Source organism: Hevea brasiliensis, chromosome 12 (assembly GCF_030052815.1).
Source record: "Hevea brasiliensis isolate MT/VB/25A 57/8 chromosome 12, ASM3005281v1, whole genome shotgun sequence".
NCBI lineage: Eukaryota > Viridiplantae > Streptophyta > Magnoliopsida > Malpighiales > Euphorbiaceae > Hevea > Hevea brasiliensis.
In genome coordinates this window covers 14039464-14058233 of record NC_079504.1, presented here as the reverse complement: position 1 = coordinate 14058233, position 18770 = coordinate 14039464, and the positions used below count along the sequence as shown (strand labels likewise).

Here is an 18770-nt window from a genome sequence, read left to right as displayed (position 1 = left end):
AATCCCTAAAATTTTATTTTATTAGCAAAATAATTTCTATATCTAAATATAAAATAAATAATTACTTAGCTACAAAATTTAAATGTAGGAACTATTTACGAATAAAATAAAACTTTAGGAATTAAATTGTTCTAAATTGAAAAGTAATTAACCATAAGGACTAATTTATTAACTAAATTTAAATTTAAGGACCAAATTATTACTAAAAATAAATTAATGACTAACTTATAGGCTTTCTATATCTCAAAGACTTAGTTGTAAAATATCTTTTCTTTTCAGTCAACATTAGGCTAAAATGAACGCAACATTGATTTCATCTAGGGATGACAATTTTAAACACGATCAGCACACATGATACGAACATGACACGAAAATATAGTGTTTGGATTAGGCTTATTCGTGTTGACCCATTTATGACACAGTTATAATTGTGTCGTGTCACGGGTTAACTCACTAATTCGATTTGATACGTTTATGATGCGATTTAATATTCGTGTCACGTGTTGACTCCTGACCCACTAACCCATTTGACCCACTATGACCCATGAACTCATTTATGTAGCGTGTTAAATAGGTTAAGTCATATCAAATCAAATCATGTTAAATAGGTTATTTCGAGTTAAATGAGTCGTGTTCTATTGAATACACCTAATACAATTGAATATTAATCGTGTCATGTCATGTAAACCATATAACAGAAGGGTTGTGTTCATATTTAAATTTTTAAGACGATTTGTTAATCGTGTTGTGTTCGTGTCAATTTTAATCGTCTTCGTTTCGCGTGTTGACACGACATTAACATGACCCATCAACCAGAATTGCCACTCCTAATTTCATCCAGACCTAGGGTATGTAAAATCGTTGCCTGTTGATACCCACATTAAAAATCTCCCAGACAGTTTTTCATTTTCATCCTCGTCTAACCAAAGAAAGTGGCAACTGTATCATAAACTTCCAAGCAAATAAACTTGCAAAAGCACACCTAAGAGCAAGTTTGGGACCGTGGACAATGACTTTGCACAAAGCCATCTTAAAAGGTAATTCTTAAGGAATCTTTAAAGGTATTTATCTTAACTTATAAGCTGATCAAATCAGTTTATAAACTCTAAAGTAAATTGATTTGTTTATTTATAATAATTTTTAAATTTATAAGTTGAGCTTAAAATTTAAAAAAAAAAAAAGTTGAGAGAACTCAGCTTTTCATTTTGATGCTTATAAGTCCTGTGTTAATAAGTTAATTTGACCAAATATTTTACTATATCATTCTCAATTAATTTGTAAAATTTCATCATAAATCACATTTAACATCTTTTTTTAGTTATTTTGATAATAAATATAGTTATAAACTATTTTTTACTGAAAATATTAACCGTTTATTAGTCACTTATAAACATTTTAACTAAACACATAATTAATTAAAATTTTAAATACTTATAAATTAATTTCTAAATACTCTCTTTATATCCTGATTTCTTATAGAATCAGTGTTTAGTTGACCTTGGCTTTTGTGCATCGAGGCTAACCACTTACATGATGTTCAACAAATTCTGGTTAGTCACTCTGACAGAAAATAAAAAAATGTACAAGTCTAGTGTAACTTGCAGTCGTGTAGGAAAGAATACAGGCAGCTCACCTGCAGGGCAAATCGTATGCCTAATCAACTTGTGTAACACATCAATTTGTAGTTTGCTGTACAAAAATGATCAATGGTCTTTCGGAACTTGGATTTTCTTCCCAAACAATAAGATGCAAATGTCTACGTTCATTTTATGTTTGTATATGATAGAAGAGAAGAGGAATACAACTCATTCAGTAAGTGAAGACAATATACGTGAAACAGTAACATCAGCATCAGAATAAGCCTCAACTCTCTATTTTGAATAAAAAAAAAATATGAAAATGATGTAATTCATCCGTTATTTTTATTATGAAATTATTGTTGAATAAAATTATTGATTGCTTATGAAAATATTGAATACTTGGTGATATCCATATTAATTATTTTGATTATGAGGGTATTATTGAATAAAAATATTTATTATATAATTCATCCATTATTATTCTAACACATTAAACTTCCTTTGAATAAAAGGAGCATGTAACTAATAATTTTGCTGTATAGGAAAAAAAATTTGTTGAAATGTTTTTTCTAATTATTTTGTCCTTTATCATATAATTTCACGAATTCGACTACTTAAAGCTATATAACGAATTGTCCTCAATGAGCCATTACAATGAACATAACTAAAAATTGTATATGAATCTAAAGTTTCAAGAACTACTGAAATGTAGGTAGCTAAGTAAAATCTCATATATCTTTCCTAGCTTGGTCTAATGACCTCAAAGCATATTACTAACTTGACAGAGCCAGATTTGCGTCCCTACCCTTCTAATTCCCTTGCTAAGCTCCCAAATTATCACCGGTTCCTAGTTCAAGATGCCATTTCTTTTTCTTCTGTGTTACCCTTTAACACTAAATGAAAGAGGAATCAAAGGATTAATCCGATAATGAAAAACATTAAATTACAAAACAGAAGTTAACAAGCTCAAATGAAGGTGATTATATTAATTAACCAAAGGGCAACCATAGTCACGCTCATTCGTAAAGTACTGTCAAATAGGTGAAGCAGGGACATCAGCTGGCAAAGCCAGTCCTTGGAAGGGATAAAATGTTCAAAATATATTATGTGAAAAATTGGAACTCCAATAGCTGAAAAAAATGCTGCAAAATTTCTTTTCTTTTCTAATAAATTATTCTTTCAGGTATGCTAATCACAAGCTAATCAATGTTACATGGATGGTATAATGCTTGTGCATTTCACATTTTAGAACTGGACATCATGTGAACTATCATTTTACACGCTTTGAGGATTAGATGAATCAATAGCATGCATTTTTCTTCCACCAAGGAAGGATCCTGCAATGATGAACAACGAATGCATCAGAGAGTTTCTGTGTTACCCCGTGCCTGCTATGATGGTTGTGTCTGATCTCTCCTAAGTGCTTGTTGGAGCTGAATAACTTCTTGTCGCTGTTCTGGTGGCAATAAATTCAACTGCTCTGGTGTGAGGTTCAGCACTTGCTGCAATAATGCAGACTCCACATCTGGATGAAGCTGCGATGGAGCAAGGGAAACAATTTTAGCTTGCATAAAAAAAAAAACCACAAAATATTTTTAGATTAAACATCATTTTTTGTGAACCATATCAATATACATCGTAGAAAGCATAACAAGACAGTGCAAGTATTGTACAATGTTTATAGACAGGCAAATTGAACTTTTTAAAACTGTAACAACAGGAAATCCTCTCATTCTTTGGAAATGTAGAAGTACTTGTAACAGTTCCCATTTGCATTTCACTTCCAAATAGGATTTCATTGACAATATCTTCCAAAGCACCACAACACGCGATATTACTTAACCCATCACAAGAGATGTTTTTCAGAACCCAACCACCTAGACAGACCCTCCAACAAGAACATGTAAAAATCTTCTACTGTCACTAGAATGGGCAATCTGAATCTGCTCGTGATCTTCCATTTAAGACATAATGAAACTCTTGAGGACTTGAACTGTTGAACCTATTTAACTGCACTTGTTGCAATTATGAGAGCTACAGTATTTATTTTTGCACCAAAAAGCTTTTACAGATTACTATTTTTAAGATCTTAATATCTGAGAGTTCATTTGACAAATCACAGTAATCAATGCTGAAACTCTTAGTGGAGTAACTGAATATATAGACTTCTAGCGTACATAGACAGACAGATTATAAGCTGTGCAAGTGTTAGATATCCATAAAAAGTTTGTGATCAGATTAGAGTAATGATAGAAGATTTATTGCCCGAAACAATTATTTCTTCCCCACAGTTTCACTCCACCGCAATTATGGGGCAATGTCAGTTGCTTGATAGTTAATATATTAGGGATATAACTAAACTAAATCACATTTGCCACTTATGACTCAAATTTTGTAAAATCCATATACTCTAGATATCCAACTATATCTATGTACACAATCAGTTAGGCTAATTCTGATTCTCAATGGGAAGAAGAGAGGATATAGACAGGCATATTGACAAAAGGTCCTGAACTATACACGTGGCCTTTAAATTTTATTAATTGCAACTACAGATTTAGTTAACTGTAGCCATTCTAGCCACTAGTTTTTTTCCCCCTCTTCTACGATGTGTCAATGAGTGTCAATTAAGATAGTCTGGCCATGTCCAACATAGAGAATCAAATGAACATGTACGGTAATGCGATAAATTAGTGGTGAAAGGAGTGAGAAGAAAAAAGGGGAGACCTAAAATATAGAGGGAAGTAGTTTCAAAGGATTTACAATCTTTGAATATGGTCTCAAACAAAGTTAAATGGCAAAAAAGATCCATATAACTTACCCTAACTAATATGGGATTGAGGCTTAATTGTTGATGTTGTTATTGTCCTACCATGTGTCAATGCTGACATGGCCAAGTGACATGGAATTACTATTTATGTGAAGCTATCTAGGAATTTTAGCAAAGCTAATTGGATTGGTAAATGAGGGTCTCTAATGTTGGAGAGATAGATGTTAGAGTTTCTTTTTGCCAACTATAGACCCCCTGTCCACCCAATCTCACCTGCACCTCCAACAATCACCTACTTCTCTTCCTCAGGTTATGATCCCTTTGCTACATCGCATCACTCTCTGCATAAACTAAGTAAATTGTATTGAGGGAAAAAAAAAGTATAAAACATTGATTGCTCTTAACAACTTTCTTCCCTAAACTCCAAGTCCCAATACAAAAATCTCCCAAGTGACTTCCAAATAAAGGGTATAATGCATAAATGCAAATAGAAAGAGAATATCTATTTCAGGATGACAATACTGTATAAAGTGGTTGGGGGATAATGGTAGAGGCGGTCACAGTCCAGTTTGGATCAGACCGGTCCAACCCGGAACCAAAACTGGTCAAATAGGTTTTGACCGAAACAAGACTCGAACTGGACCAAAAATAGCTGATCCAGTTTCATGTCAAAACCGAATTTTTCCCTTAAAAGTTTTTTTTTTTTTTTTTTTTTAAATGACCATTAGATTTGATCAAAACTGGACTGAACCAGGATTAAAATCAAACCCAGGACTGGAACGACCTGATTCCAATCCCTTTGACACTGGAACAGAAACCGCCAGTCCGATTTCAATTCCGACCCAAATCCAGACCATGGCTGGGTCTAGATAATGGTAATGGTGGAGTTCAGTACAGTGACAAGGAAAACAAGGTATTAGCAAGGAAGATCCTTAAGAAGCTTCCGTTAGGAATCAATTAAACACTGCACTTTTTGAAATGCTCTTGCATAATTCTTTTCCTTCCCCATCATTACTTCCCTTTTTTTTTTTTTTCAATTCAAATCTTCAATTTGTTGCTAGACTTATTAGAAACAGAAACATCATTTATGGCTTAACTGGAAAATTTAATCCAAGTTATTTGAACAGAATTTTTTTTCCTTTTTAGTTTCTGACAAATCTCTTTTCATCAAATTTTATTTTAGCAACATGGAGAGAGCTGCAAATGGGTAAAATCATTCTTGGCCTAAACCATGTTTTGATCCGCTTAGCCAGGTTGAGGTTGCAACAGGTTCTTTTTCTTTCCTTTTCTTTTCTTTTTTCATTTCTGTCCTTATTTTTCAAATATTTGTCTCACCTGAATAGAAAATCCAACAAACTAGTCCTTGAATAAGTTCATGACTGCAATTTATAGAACTTAGAGAAGCAGTAACAACTGAAAAGGCACTTCTAGTTCAAGTGGTTTTTTTTTTTTTTTTTTTTTTTTGGGTCATCAGCCTAAAAAAGAATTTCCAACCAACATTTAAGAATTATAAACAAAGGACTTAAGAATATATATGTGTATGCACCACAGAGAAATTCATGATGCCCATCATATCCACCAGAATAGTGCATCATGCTACATTAGAAGATTGCCATTTGGGTGATCCAAAAGGTCAATGCATACTGAAAAGCAAAAGCACATGATGTGATAGTACCTGAGATTGAGAAACTTGTTTTTCAGATTGTTGCAGCTCTTCTGGATTAGGAAGTGGATTTGAAGGCACTGAACTGACTGTAAAAGCTTGGGATGGTCCAGATACAGTGGAATTGGGCACACACAAAGCCCCCGATGAGATAGACATGCTCCTTCCATCATTCAATTTTAGCAGCTTTGAAGGGTGATTAATTGGTTCTTTAGAATCGTTAACCACATTTATTTGTGTGTTCAAATAAGCATTACTTCTGCAGACCAGAGCTATATCATCAGGAGCATGGATAGATCTATCAGTACCATTTCCAACTGCATCTGAAATGTCTGATGATATTGGGGGGCCAGCCTGTTATTATGAAGTACATTAGAAACCAATAGAAATAATTGTGACCAAAATTTAAAGCAAAGTTCACATCTATCATACATATACTAATCAAAATTCACTAGTCATCTGTTTGGTAATAAAGATGGGTTAAGAAAGAGTTCTTGAGAATAAAATTTTTTTACTTCTTTTGTTTGTATGGGAGAAAAATGAAGGGAATGAATGTGGAGAGAAAGTTGACGAAAGCGAAATTATATCGTTCATTTTTCCATATGCAAAAAATTTTAATAAGAGTAAATGAGAATTTTCCATCATTTTCACCTGCACTCTCTCAAGAGATTTTTGTTGTAAAATTTCTTTATATTTTATTTCTGTCAACTTTCTCTTCATTATCCCATGTACAATACCTTTCCCCTTTTATTTTCTATCCTTTATTTTCCTTCCATCCATTCCCCCCCTGCAAACAGAGTGCAAGTGTTTCTCTACACTTAAGTAGCAAATATTCACCACTAAAAAAAAGCAATCAGTTGCAGCCTACATACACGAGTATACAAGAGAGAATGACCTTGCTTTTTTGTGAAATAGAAAATGATTACTTCCCAATTTGGGAATACTTCCACATAAAATGCTTAAGCAAAATGATTTGGCATGAGCCATTACTGGGAATTCAGTATAACTCATGTACCCGCTTCTTTCTTTTATCTGTTCCTAATCCAAGGTTGGTATGCAACCAGGAGCATTTTCATCATACAAAAGCAGACCCTGGGAGGGAGGGAGGGAAGGAAGAGGAGGGGGAAGTTACTTGCTACCAAAGCATTCACATCTGATCCTTCCTTTTTCTGCAGTGGATAATAAGAGTGCCAGCAAATTATGGTACCTGGAATGCAGCATTGGATGGGGAAGGACGAGATACAACAGATGATTGTATTGATGCATTTGAAAGAACCAACTGAGAGGTATGCCCAAAATTTGCAGTTCCAACCTGTTGTCCAGAGTGTTGTAGCAATGAAGGTGGTACTTGTTGGTTTAAAGAAGAGAAACTTGCCACCTGAATTTGTGGTCTAACAGAGAGGTGTACAGGAGGAAGTGGTGGAACTCCAGACTGGCCTGGTAATGTGGCTTGTTGAGGAACATTGCTATTGGCATGTTGTGGAATCAGAGTTCGAGGCTGCATGGATTGTGGGAGTGCAGAAAATTGGTTTTGTAGCAAAGAGTTTTGAGGCATAGCAGAGAATTGGCCCTCTTGCAGTTTGGACACCAAGCCAGAGTGTGTTCTCTGTGCAAGGGGGGGTAACCCAGTAAGAGTTTGAATTGCTGACTGCTTACCCTGCTGAGTGTTTTGTAAGGAATGAAGTGCAGATTGACCTGGAGGCTGCCGAATATTTGGCGTCTGCAACTGCACAATCCATAAGCATTTCTCAGGTGGCATAATTGCTAAGAAATAACACCAAAATAAATTATTCTTTTGAGTTATCAAAATCAACCACTTGGGGGGTCACCATTCCCAGCATTATCTGTGCCTGTAAAAAAAGCCAGATTCATCATTCTATGCAGTATATAATCATCACAATCAAATTACAAAAGCAATAAATAATATCAGAATCAAATTACAAGTATATCAGGTTATTGATACATATTGCATACAAAAATAAATCACATAGCTCTTATTAGTATTAGTAACTATTGATAATTTAAAATTAAGAGCTTACAAAAAATAAAATTATGTCATTAATTAAAAATATAGCTAATTCATATTAACAAAATTAAAATAATTACAAAAAGTTTTGAAATATTTATTATTTATATGATCATGAATTATAAATTTAAAAGATATACATGCAACATAAGTGCTATAAAAATTATTCTTATTACATAAAAAATAAAAATAAGCTTTTAAAAACGTAAACAAGGAGGAATGCATTTTAAGAATTATTATTTAATATTTATATATAAATATAATTATAAATAAAATAATTAATAAAATAAAAAATCACATGATGCACATGCAACACACGTGCTTCAAAAACTAATATAAATAGAAGTGTCAGAATAAATGGCTTTAAGGACTAGGCAAAGTATACCCTGATGTCTACTAGTTAAACAGTCCTGAAAAGAAATGAGTAAAGTGATAATACCTCTAAGCTTATAGGAACAGCCAATAATGGATGAGTACCTGAAAAAGAGCTTTTGGCAACTGTGGTCTCGCAAGCAGTAGCTGGCGAGCTAGTTCCCTGTTTTGCGTTGCCATGACCTTAGCAGAACAGATATAGAAACTATATCACCAATTGATTCAATCAAGAAAACAGATCGAGTATGAGTTTTATTCAAATGCATACCTTCAGCTCCGACATGATATCATTCAATTGACTCCTTGACATTTTGGCCAAATGAAGAGTTAAAGGATCACTGGCTAATGCTGACTGACTCTGCAAACCATTTTGATTGGCCAGCATGCCTGTCTGAGCACCACCTAAAGCTCCTGCCATGACAGTTGCAGCAGTTATGGCTATATGGAGACCAATTGGCTGATGCTGTGCAGATTCCCCGAGGATTGCTGGGCCCCCTACTTGTTTCTGAGGGTCTGTAATGCATAAATTAGACAAACTATATGTGTTTATTTTACTTGATTTATTTATGTGAGAATACAACTCAGCATACAAAATTTGGAAAGAAACAAAAGGAGACTAACCAACACTCGCAGCCAGTCCAGGTCCCCCACGACCCTGCAAGATAAGTAAATGTAGTCCTTATCCTTAGTAATTTAACCTTACAATAAAAATTGGCATTTGAAACAACCACACCTCAAAGCTGAAAAACAATGCAATATAGTTACTGCAATATCAAACAAAGTTGTCATACTGAGGAAGATAAAATAGTAACTGCAATATCCCATGCAAACCTAAAAGCTCCAATTTAAAGTATTTCATCAACACCACAATCAACGAAGGCATATAGATCTAATAGTATTCAGCCAAGTCTCTTCTCATAAAGGTAATATTATCATTGCTATTGTTTGTGTCTAGGACACCTCTATCGTGAACAGTGCCTACAACTCAGGCAGTGCAATAGGTCATGCCATTAATTGATTTCTTACGCTATAACTTCAACAGCTACAATATCCAAAAAAAATATTATTCAACCTTCAACAATAGAATAATCAGGTAAAAAAAACTCAATGACTTGACTTCAAGAAAACTGAAAGCACAAAGGAAACAAACAAGCTCCTTACTAGGCATTAAAATTGCTAGCTGGGGTTGGTTGATCTTCCTGGAGTTGATTCCAGGGGTCAAGGGCTCAAACCCTAGACCCTTCCCCAGAGAATCACCAAAGGAAAAAAGATATGCCTTAAAATTTAACTTTACCTGCTCTCGATTTCGGTCAGCATTTTTGTCATTTTCAGCAAAATCAACCCGTAATTGCCTGCCATTGATCTGATAACCCTGAAGATTACGACGAGCACTCAGAGCTGTTTCTTCATCCTTATATTCACAGAAGCCATAACCCTTTGGTTTTCCGGTTTCTCTATCAATGACTAACCTGAAATAAAAAGGAATATCAATATTTTTTAAAAATAATTACTGCCATGGGAAGGAAAAAAGAAACTGAAAATACAAAACAGATTTGTTTTCTCAAAGGCAAACCATCAATTCTACTGGGCAATTAAAAAATCAGAGATTTGGTTGAATTATCATATGTTTCGTATAGCATTAACTATAATCTCCCCTAGAAGATAAACCTTGAAGAAGAATATTAAAAAACTACCAATGCTCATTAAATAATGAGCTATAGACTGCTCCCCAGCTATTCCTTTTTGTCTTGTTGAACTGTGACCTTTATTTCTTGATCCTATGTAGCTGTCCCATCTGACAGGCAGTTCCATCTTTACTGACACAGATTCACCAATTCAACGATTTTATTGTAATAAATCACTGTCTGCACCTACTGGATATATGTTTCAAAAATAGCTCATCAAGCCCCATACTAATTTTCCCAGCAAGTTTACTAGCATAGTGGAATCTTGGGTTTGGCCAAGCCTTATGGCGGACAACTAAACATTGCTAAGTAGCTTCATTTCCTGCATTTTCTTTAGGCCTAATGATACAAAACCAAGTGCATTCCTAGTGCGCGGAAGGACAAAGTCCAGGACAGATGGAGACATTCCCGTCTCTTATAAGAAACACTGATGAGCATCAATTGTGTACAACCCCCATAAGCTGTTACATCTTTGCCATTGCAATATATTGTAGTCACCTATCCTTTTCACTTTAAGCATCACCAGGGACTTTAGCCAACCCCTCTCCAGAAATATTGCTCATAGGCATTGATGAGCATGTTGCATTCTGCTTGAGTACAACCAATAAATGATTCTACACCATTACATACGGACATTAACACTCACATGTGATCATCTTTTCATCAAACTTAACAATAGCTATTTGCTCCCCCTAGTTTAACAATTAAATGCCAACTCAGAATTAGTATTTTGGTATTCCATAGTTTTCCACTCAAGATGTTTCCTTTCTTCCGCCATCATCTTCTTTAACTACTTGTACCAAAAAAATGTCAACCAAAGTTGAACCAGTACGAATAATTTCATATGAGAATTCCCATGCAGTTTGTATGAATAATTATAAGGTGCCTAATAATAGAAAAGCTAGATAGAGTAAAAACCACCAGAAAAGATAAAACCTTTTCAAATATCTGCAATTGCTGAGCCACATAACAAAAAACACAACTGGAATTTGACATTCAACTACCAAACTCTAGGGCAAGCAGGCAACACATTCGAAATAATAGCTCTGCTATTTGATATTATAGATTAAAATTAAAACCCCTAACCTGAAAGACACTACAGGCCCAACCTCTCTGCAGATATCCATAAGCTGTTCCTCAGTAGCATCATATGGTATATTCCCAACTGTCACCACATGCCAATTTCAAAATCAGATATATAATTAAAAAAAAAAAAGATAAAATAACTAAATAAACGAACTTTGAACCTCTGAAATGAGTTCCGAATTCAACACGCAGCTACAAGATTTTTTATTGCAAGCAAAATAATTCAAAGCGTAGAAGCGAAAGAAAGATAGAGAGAAAGAGAACAGAAGTTACCAAAAACGCAGCGATGCTGAGAAGAGAAAGCCATGAATTCTAACAAGAGAAGAAGAAGGTGAAGCAGTGCTTCACTTCTTCCTTCTTCACATATCTCTTCTTCTTCTAGCAATCAAAAGGGTGCCATATTAATAGATTTCATCATTTAATATATAGAAGCTTGTGCGTGCAAATTCCGTCAATGAATTGAAGAAATTGGTTTTCTTCCAGCGGATGCAAGAGAGAAGGGACGACTGGATTCAATCTCTACGTGTCTTCTGCTGTGAAGGCAGAAGCAGAATGGGAGATTCTCTGTTCAATCCCCAGCGAATGAATGTTGAAAGGAAAGACAAAGGCAGCTTCGCTTATGGATTCAAGAAATTCAATTCTGTGATTCTTATTTCTATTACGTTTCTCTAGCGTTTGAGTGTTCATCCAAACTAACAAAGATTTTCTTAAGCTTGTTTGGAATTTATTTGGTTAATAAATTATATGAAATTTTATTTATTTATTTATTTTTCTGAAACATTGGATTTTGTTCGAGCTAAGAGAATAACAATTCTGCAAAAGGTGAAAAATAAAAAGCCAAAATAATGAAGAAAAAAATGAAATCACTATTTACTTTTAATAAATAAATTATAAATTAATTAATAAATCATCTTTTTATTATTTTTTAAGTTATTTGACATCTACTAATAAAAATATAAATAAAGTAAAAATAAATTATATAGCGATTTTTTAAGTAACATGATTAAATTCTTAGATTTTAAATAAAAAAATATTTTGAAAAAAGAATGTTTAAATTTTATAAATAATTTTTTATTAAATAATTATTTATATATTAATATATTTTAAAAATAATTCGCTCTTTTTTTAATTTAACTGAAAATTTAATTAAAGAAATATTGATTTTTAGAAATATATAATATTATTTGTAATGCTTAAAAAATTTTAAAATTCTTAAAAATTATAATAACAAGAATTTCAAATAATTATTTTTTTATAAGCTAAGATTTTAATAATTAAAATTTAAACATTTTTAAATAAAGATTAATATTTAATATGTTAAAGTTTTTTATATAAAAAATATAAAAATAATTATAAAATAAAGAGAGTATGTCACATGGATACTTTTTAAGTCTTAACTTTATTATAGATACATAGGTTTTGTTTAAATTTTAAATTATTTTCTTTTTATTAAAAATTTATATAATTTATTTATTTTACTTCTTAAATTTTAAGAAAAATAATATTTTAATTTTTATAGAAAAATAAAATTAATATAATAAATAGTGCTATTCATATTTTATTATTTGATGTAAATAATTTTATTTATATTATTATTTTAAAATAATATTTATCAAATACATATTATACAAAATATTATTTTAAAATAAAAATATAAATAAATTTATTCACATCAAATGATAAAATATAAATCGCACTGTTTATTATATTAATTTTATTTTTTCATAAAAATTAAAATATTATTTTCCTTAAAATTTAAGAAGTAAAATAAATAAATTATATAAATTTTTCATAAAAAGAAAATAATTTAAAATTTAAACAAAAGTAGCCATCAAAAGCGAATACAGCTACGCACAGCGCAGGGTCAGCGAGATGAGAGCACTCCCTCTCTCTCTCTCTCTCTCTCTCTCTCTCTCTAAAAAACCAAAAAGTCCACCAAGGTTTGAGCCACAAGTCCACCGCTGCTGGGGCTATACCTCTGGTAGATCTGATTGCCATTCGCGATCTCTCTCGCTTTTTGTGAGTTTCTACTTCTTGAATTTTGAATCGTTTCTGTTTTGTTTGGTTGCTCGTAAATGGAGGGAAAAAGAGAAGGAAAGTAAAGATCTTTAGTTTTTTTTTTCCCTTAACGAATTTTCAAGTCAAATTTGAACTTGGTAGGCTAATTTCTGTTCTTTTTTTGCGAAATTATGATAATATGGTACTTAAACATTTGAAATTGATAACTTTTTGTTTTCTCAATGAAAAGAACATGGTATTGAAGTTTTTATTTTCTGGCATTGGTGTATCTTCAAAGTTTCTAAATTCTGACTTTTTTCATTTGCATGTCCTCAGGTTATTTGGAGTGTTTGTTCACTTGTAGGTCTTTAAACTTTAATGTGGCTTCAAAGTTTGAGACTTGTGAAGCTGAAATCAAAGTTTTAGAATAGAAACAAGTGATAAAGCACCTTGTAAATTGGATCAGTTATGGTGTTTTGGGAAGGTTATGTGAGTGATGAAGCAATGGGCACTTTTGCCCCAATTGTGGTTTATTGGTTGTACGCTGGGTTTTATCAGTTGTTGCCGCCATTGGATAAATACCGGTTGCACACTAGAAAAGAGGAGGAAGAGAAGAACTTGGTCCCACTGCCAAAGGTGGTCAAGGGTGTTTTGCTCCAACAGCTAGTTCAGGCAATAGTTGCTCATGGGCTCTTTTGGGTTAGTAATTGAACTTAATATAATATTTTATATTTGCTCTCTATTTTATGTTGTAAAGAAATGAAGATCCTTGCCATTGTAAACAGTGAATGTGGCTTGATAAAACTTTCAATCTATTATCTATCTGAAGAAGTACGAGCCATAGACAATATGATCTTGAAGTAGAGGGAGAAGGGGAGGATGGATTGGTGGTGCACAGAGTTTATAAAGGGAGGGAGAGTGATATTAATATTAATTTCTCTAATGTCAATTAAGCATTTAAAAACATTATTGAAGAATTTGCAATATTTTATTCTTTTTCTTTGAGTTGTTGATCCCTTGAGAGTTGAGAATGGCTATTTTATGTGACAATTTTGCAGGTTAGGAACATAGTCACTCTGTGTCTCCTAGGAATTTTCTTTGTGCAATAAGCACGGGTGATAACCTCTCTATGAAGTAGTAGCTGTGAATTTTGGTCAAAAGGGGATGTCTCCCTTCCATATCCATCCCATCTCCCCCCACATCCACAAACACCCTCTCTCCCCTTCTTATAATACCATAAGAGTTGCAAACAATTGGAGATAAGTGTTAGCTAATATCTAATAACTGACCTAACAAGAAAAGAGTTTGATGCAAGTTTTGATCATGGACTGGGTCCAAAATTCACTGTTTCTTTGTGCAATAAGCATGGGTGATAACCTCTCTATGAAGTAGTAGCAGTGAATTTTGGTCAAAAGGGGGTGTAGTAGAAGTGAATTTTGGTCTCTCTCCCCCCTTCTTATAATACCATGAGAGTTACAAACAATGGAGATAAGCGTTAGCTAATATCTAATTACTGACCTAACAAGAAAAGAGTTGGATGCAAGTTTTGATCATGGACTGAATATTGTGGCAGGGCCCATGGGTCCATAATTGTTGAGGCATCTTTTGACATAAAGCTCCATAATTGTTGAGGTATCTTTTGACATAAAGCTTTTCAAGTACAATGAAAAGGAGGTTGAAAAATAAGGGGCTTGAGGTGGATCTAAATGGGGAATGGCTTGCTGACCAATGACTACGAAAGTCATACAATATAATTCTGAAGGATATTGTTTCTTTCCAATTGTAACGGCTGATATGAGCTTTCGCTTTATTTAAAGATGCATGTTTATTTTGAGCCCTGGAAATTCCATTCTTAATGGAACTATTTTATTTTTTAAAACAGTTATGAGATTCTTTTCTCTGAAGAACTCAATCATTAGATGAGGGATTGCTTTGCAATGTGTATGGTAGCTTGGTAAGAAAAAAAAAGTATTTGAGTGCGAATTTTGTTTCATTAGAGAGCTCACATTAGATAATAATGGTCAAATTTTTTTTTATTTTTTCCTTAGAATTTTTGTTTACCCAAAAAAAAAAAGGGGGACATGAGAATAGCAGCATGGAAATTGGCAACTTAATGTGCAGATGTAAAACTTCTAGTGACTTCTGAAGTAGTCCTGTTGAAATTTGTATGAATGATCTTGTTATATGCTTATGTATAGCCTGCATATGTGAGACATTCTTTTGGAAGTTTTTTTTTTTTTGGACAATCTTCCCTATGGTTTCTTCTCAAAGCCAGTCAATGGAAATTTTGATGTCAGCCTATCATTTTCTGGGCACTTGTCCTAATAAAAATGATGTGTTATACACTTGATAAAAACACTCTTTTGTTCATTTCTACCATTTCTGGTTTGTTTGTTTGCTTGCTTTGGATGGTTGTAAGATACCCTCCCTAAGAATAAATGGATAATTATGCTGGCATTCAATTTCCCTTTCAACACAAAAGGCTTGCTTAATTTTCTTGTTGATGACTTTAACTTTCTGATCGAACTAAATTATTAATTCTCTGCATTAAACGCTTGCATACTGTGATGTTGTGTCTTTCACCTCCCAAATCTTATGTCATCAATGTCCTGTGCATTCCTTGCAGCTTTAAAAGGTCCTAACAATGGTAAAGTTATCATGAATACGTTGGCTCCTTCGGACTAAATACTTAAACCTTTTTCTTCTTGGTGGTTTTGTCGCTTTTCAGAAGAATTTATTTTATTCTACCATCTCTTCCTTCCGATACTATTTTAACATTCTGTTTCCTCTCTCCCTTCTTGTTTCACTGTTTGTCTTCCTTAACACTCTCATTCAGCTAGATGCCCAGGTTGCATCTCATCTGCTTGTTGCTAAATATCACGGAACATAAGTCCTTTTAGTTTTCCTGTAGCTTTTCTGGTAATTTGAATATGATAGACAAAATATAACTTTGGTGGTTTATGTAGGGATTAGTGCTTATTGTAATTTTTCATTGTTGGTTTGTTTACCTCCTGGAAATTTACTTTGGCCATTTTTTAGGGTAAGGAAAAGTTGGGGTTTGAGGGAGAGGGGGTACGGGGAACTTTCAAGTCCTTTTGTAGTCTTCCCTCAACCTCCTTCCATTGGTTCTCTTTCTAACTCTCTGCACACACTTGCACCATGGATATTCAATGTAACAATTGGCGGAAACCTTTCTACATTATTAGCTGCCCAACTTTTTGATTTCGAAAGGAATACAAAGCTAGTGAACTTATAACTTACCGTTCTTTTTATTGCTTGAGAAGTCATGCATAAACGAGTTCAATAAAAACCACCTCTATACTATATGTGGCAATTTTTGACAGAACCTAAAAATTGAATATCTCAGAAAACTAAAAATAATTTTGAAATTGTTAAAAAAAAGTCCTAATCAACCTGAATTACTCGAAATGGATACCCAAAGGTCAACTTTTTGGGTATCCTGAACCCATCTAAAACCTGAAGTGACTTTGACTGAACCTGCCTATCCTAATGGCCACCTTTATTTAGGTAAAAGATGGGCAAGAAGACAGTTTACTAACAAATATCTTTTCCATTGTTTGTGGTATTATATTTTGGGACTAAAATCCTACATTTTGCGGTGGATTAGTTTACAAGGAGGAAGTGCAAATTAGTTGGCTCCTAAAAACTTCATCAAACAGTGCAAGATGGAGACACATTGAGCTTGTTTGATGATGGTTATGCAGCTTGTTTGTCTGACACAAAGTGTATCTGAAGTTATTAGAGGTTGGTGGAATATAGATGATAAGGATATCGATTACTTGATAGTGTTATTTGACATGCAAAGATCAATTGAGTTTTGAATAGAACTATCTGTTGTTGTTCTTTTACCAATCTATAATTGAACTTCTCATTCTCCTTCTTTGTTGCTACAGTTGACCTCGACATCTGATGCATCTGGGATCACAATCCAGCCCTCCATTCCTATCCAAATTGTGCAGATTATTATTGCTATGTTTGTCATGGACACATGGCAGTATTTTGTGCATCGCTATATGCATCAAAACAAATTCCTATACCGCCACATCCACTCTCAACATCATAGGCTAGTTGTACCATATGCAATTGGGGCCCTCTATAATCACCCACTGGAGGGTCTCTTGCTTGATACAGTAGGTGGTGCCATCTCTTTCCTAGTGTCAGGAATGACTGCACGGACAGGAGTGATTTTCTTCTGCTTTGCTGTGGTTAAAACTGTGGATGATCATTGTGGGCTTTGGTTGCCTGGCAATATCTTCCACTTTTTTTTCCAGAACAACACTGCTTATCATGATATCCATCATCAACTCCAAGGCACAAAGTACAACTATTCTCAGCCATTCTTCTCTATATGGGATAAACTTCTAGGAACCCATATGCCTTACGATCTATTAAAGCGAGCAGAAGGTGGTTTCGAGGCAAGGCTGTTGAAAGATTGATTCAAATTGGATGATTTACTGTTATCATTTCAAGTTATCACTTAACAGAGGAATATTTTTTGGTTGAGACAACCATTCTTTGGAAGTTGAATTAAAATTGGCTATTGACGCGTCTCATGTTCTTGGCATATAGCAGGAGAGTGGTTTTGGCTTTTCATCGCTCTTTTCTAGTTGATTGAAAGTGCATTTGTTTAGTTGGTAATGGTAATTTTACAAACCTACCCAATGAATTGTAATTGTGATGTTCTGTACATTATGTTGATATTGATCGCTCAACAGGGTTGGAATTTGTTCATTGCAGTTTCTAATTTCAAATGGGGCAGGAATTGGATCAACTGCTCGTCCATTTGAGAAGTGCCCATTTGCTTCACTCATGAAGTGGCATAGGAGGTTGATACATATCATCTGTAATATTCATTTATCTTCATTGGATCAGTAATCTTATATGGCAGTACGAAAAATTAACCAATGAAATGAATATAACAGACAAACTTCATTGCTCTCTTGAAGTAACAATTCTTTGTGAATGAAGCTTTTAAAATGTGATGATTCTATTGCTTGTACAAATACCAAAGAGTTTATATTTTCAAAGAACAATTTTAAAATACATATAAAAAAAAAAAATCCAATTTCACCAATAATCTCTTGCAAGAACAAGAACCTAGTTTGAACCTGTGAAATCCAGTTTGTTGTTCTAGATTTTGAATTATGTGACCTATTTGAAGAGGTTCTAATTTTTATTTATGTGATCTCAAACAAGTGCAGCTCTTCCAAAAGTTAACACATGACTGCAACATCCTTGACATGAAATTTAAGAGATCACCGTTCACTTGGACTTATGCACGAGTGCAGAGCCAGGTCCGACAACAATCTTCATTTCAAAGGGTAAAGAGGCAGTTCCATTTTGAAGCCAAGTGCGTGGCTTGAAGCTAGCCAGTGCAAACAAGTGGTCCAACAAGCTTGGCTTACTCAAGTGATCTCTGTCTGTTAATATCCAACATCAGTTTGGCTGTAGTGTGCCCCTTATAAAACCTTCCTCCCCTTGAAATAGCTTTTGGTGCCCATTTTCTTAATAGTCTCAAATGTTTCAAGTAGTGGGAAGGTTATGCAGAGACTAATTACAGAGTTGGAGC

General features: G+C 33.8%; 2 protein-coding genes across 2 annotated transcripts; one reads left to right on the top strand and one right to left on the bottom strand.

Moving 5' to 3' along the window:
* Window positions 1–2713: 2713 nt before the first annotated feature.
* LOC110640538 (cleavage stimulating factor 64) lies at window positions 2714–11946 on the bottom strand. The gene is made up of 10 exons (XM_021791871.2): window positions 11456–11946; window positions 11183–11261; window positions 9706–9880; window positions 9033–9066; window positions 8680–8924; window positions 8517–8594; window positions 7828–7863; window positions 7221–7739; window positions 6026–6367; window positions 2714–3115 (listed from the first exon to the last, which is right to left on the bottom strand). The coding sequence occupies exons 1-10, from the start codon at window positions 11487–11489 to the stop codon at window positions 2972–2974; spliced, it is 1686 nt and encodes a 561-aa protein (XP_021647563.2). The 5' UTR covers window positions 11490–11946; the 3' UTR covers window positions 2714–2971.
* Window positions 11947–13081: 1135 nt separating this feature from the next.
* On the top strand, window positions 13082–17932 carry LOC110640540 (very-long-chain aldehyde decarbonylase GL1-9). The gene is made up of 3 exons (XM_021791876.2): window positions 13082–13201; window positions 13517–13879; window positions 17095–17932. Exons 2-3 carry the CDS (start codon window positions 13649–13651, stop codon window positions 17635–17637), a joined length of 774 nt encoding a protein of 257 aa, XP_021647568.1. The 5' UTR covers window positions 13082–13201; window positions 13517–13648; the 3' UTR covers window positions 17638–17932.
* The last annotated feature ends 838 nt before the right edge of the window (window positions 17933–18770 follow it).

Excerpts from the sequence above, each read along its gene's own strand:
- LOC110640540 (XM_021791876.2), top strand. The coding sequence starts at position 13,649 with ATGGTGTTTTGGGAAGGTTATGTGAGTGATGAAGCAATGGGCACTTTT. Across the intron at positions 13,880-17,094 it reads TTGCTCATGGGCTCTTTTGG|TTGACCTCGACATCTGATGC; the intron begins GTTAGTAATTGA and ends TTGTTGCTACAG.
- LOC110640538 (XM_021791871.2), bottom strand. The coding sequence starts at position 11,489 with ATGGCTTTCTCTTCTCAGCATCGCTGCGTTTTTG. Across the intron at positions 9,881-11,182 it reads GGGCCTGTAGTGTCTTTCAG|GTTAGTCATTGATAGAGAAA; the intron begins GTTAGGGGTTTT and ends TTTTTATTTCAG. Across the intron at positions 3,116-6,025 it reads AACAAGTTTCTCAATCTCAG|CTTCATCCAGATGTGGAGTC; the intron begins GTACTATCACAT and ends GCTCCATCGCAG.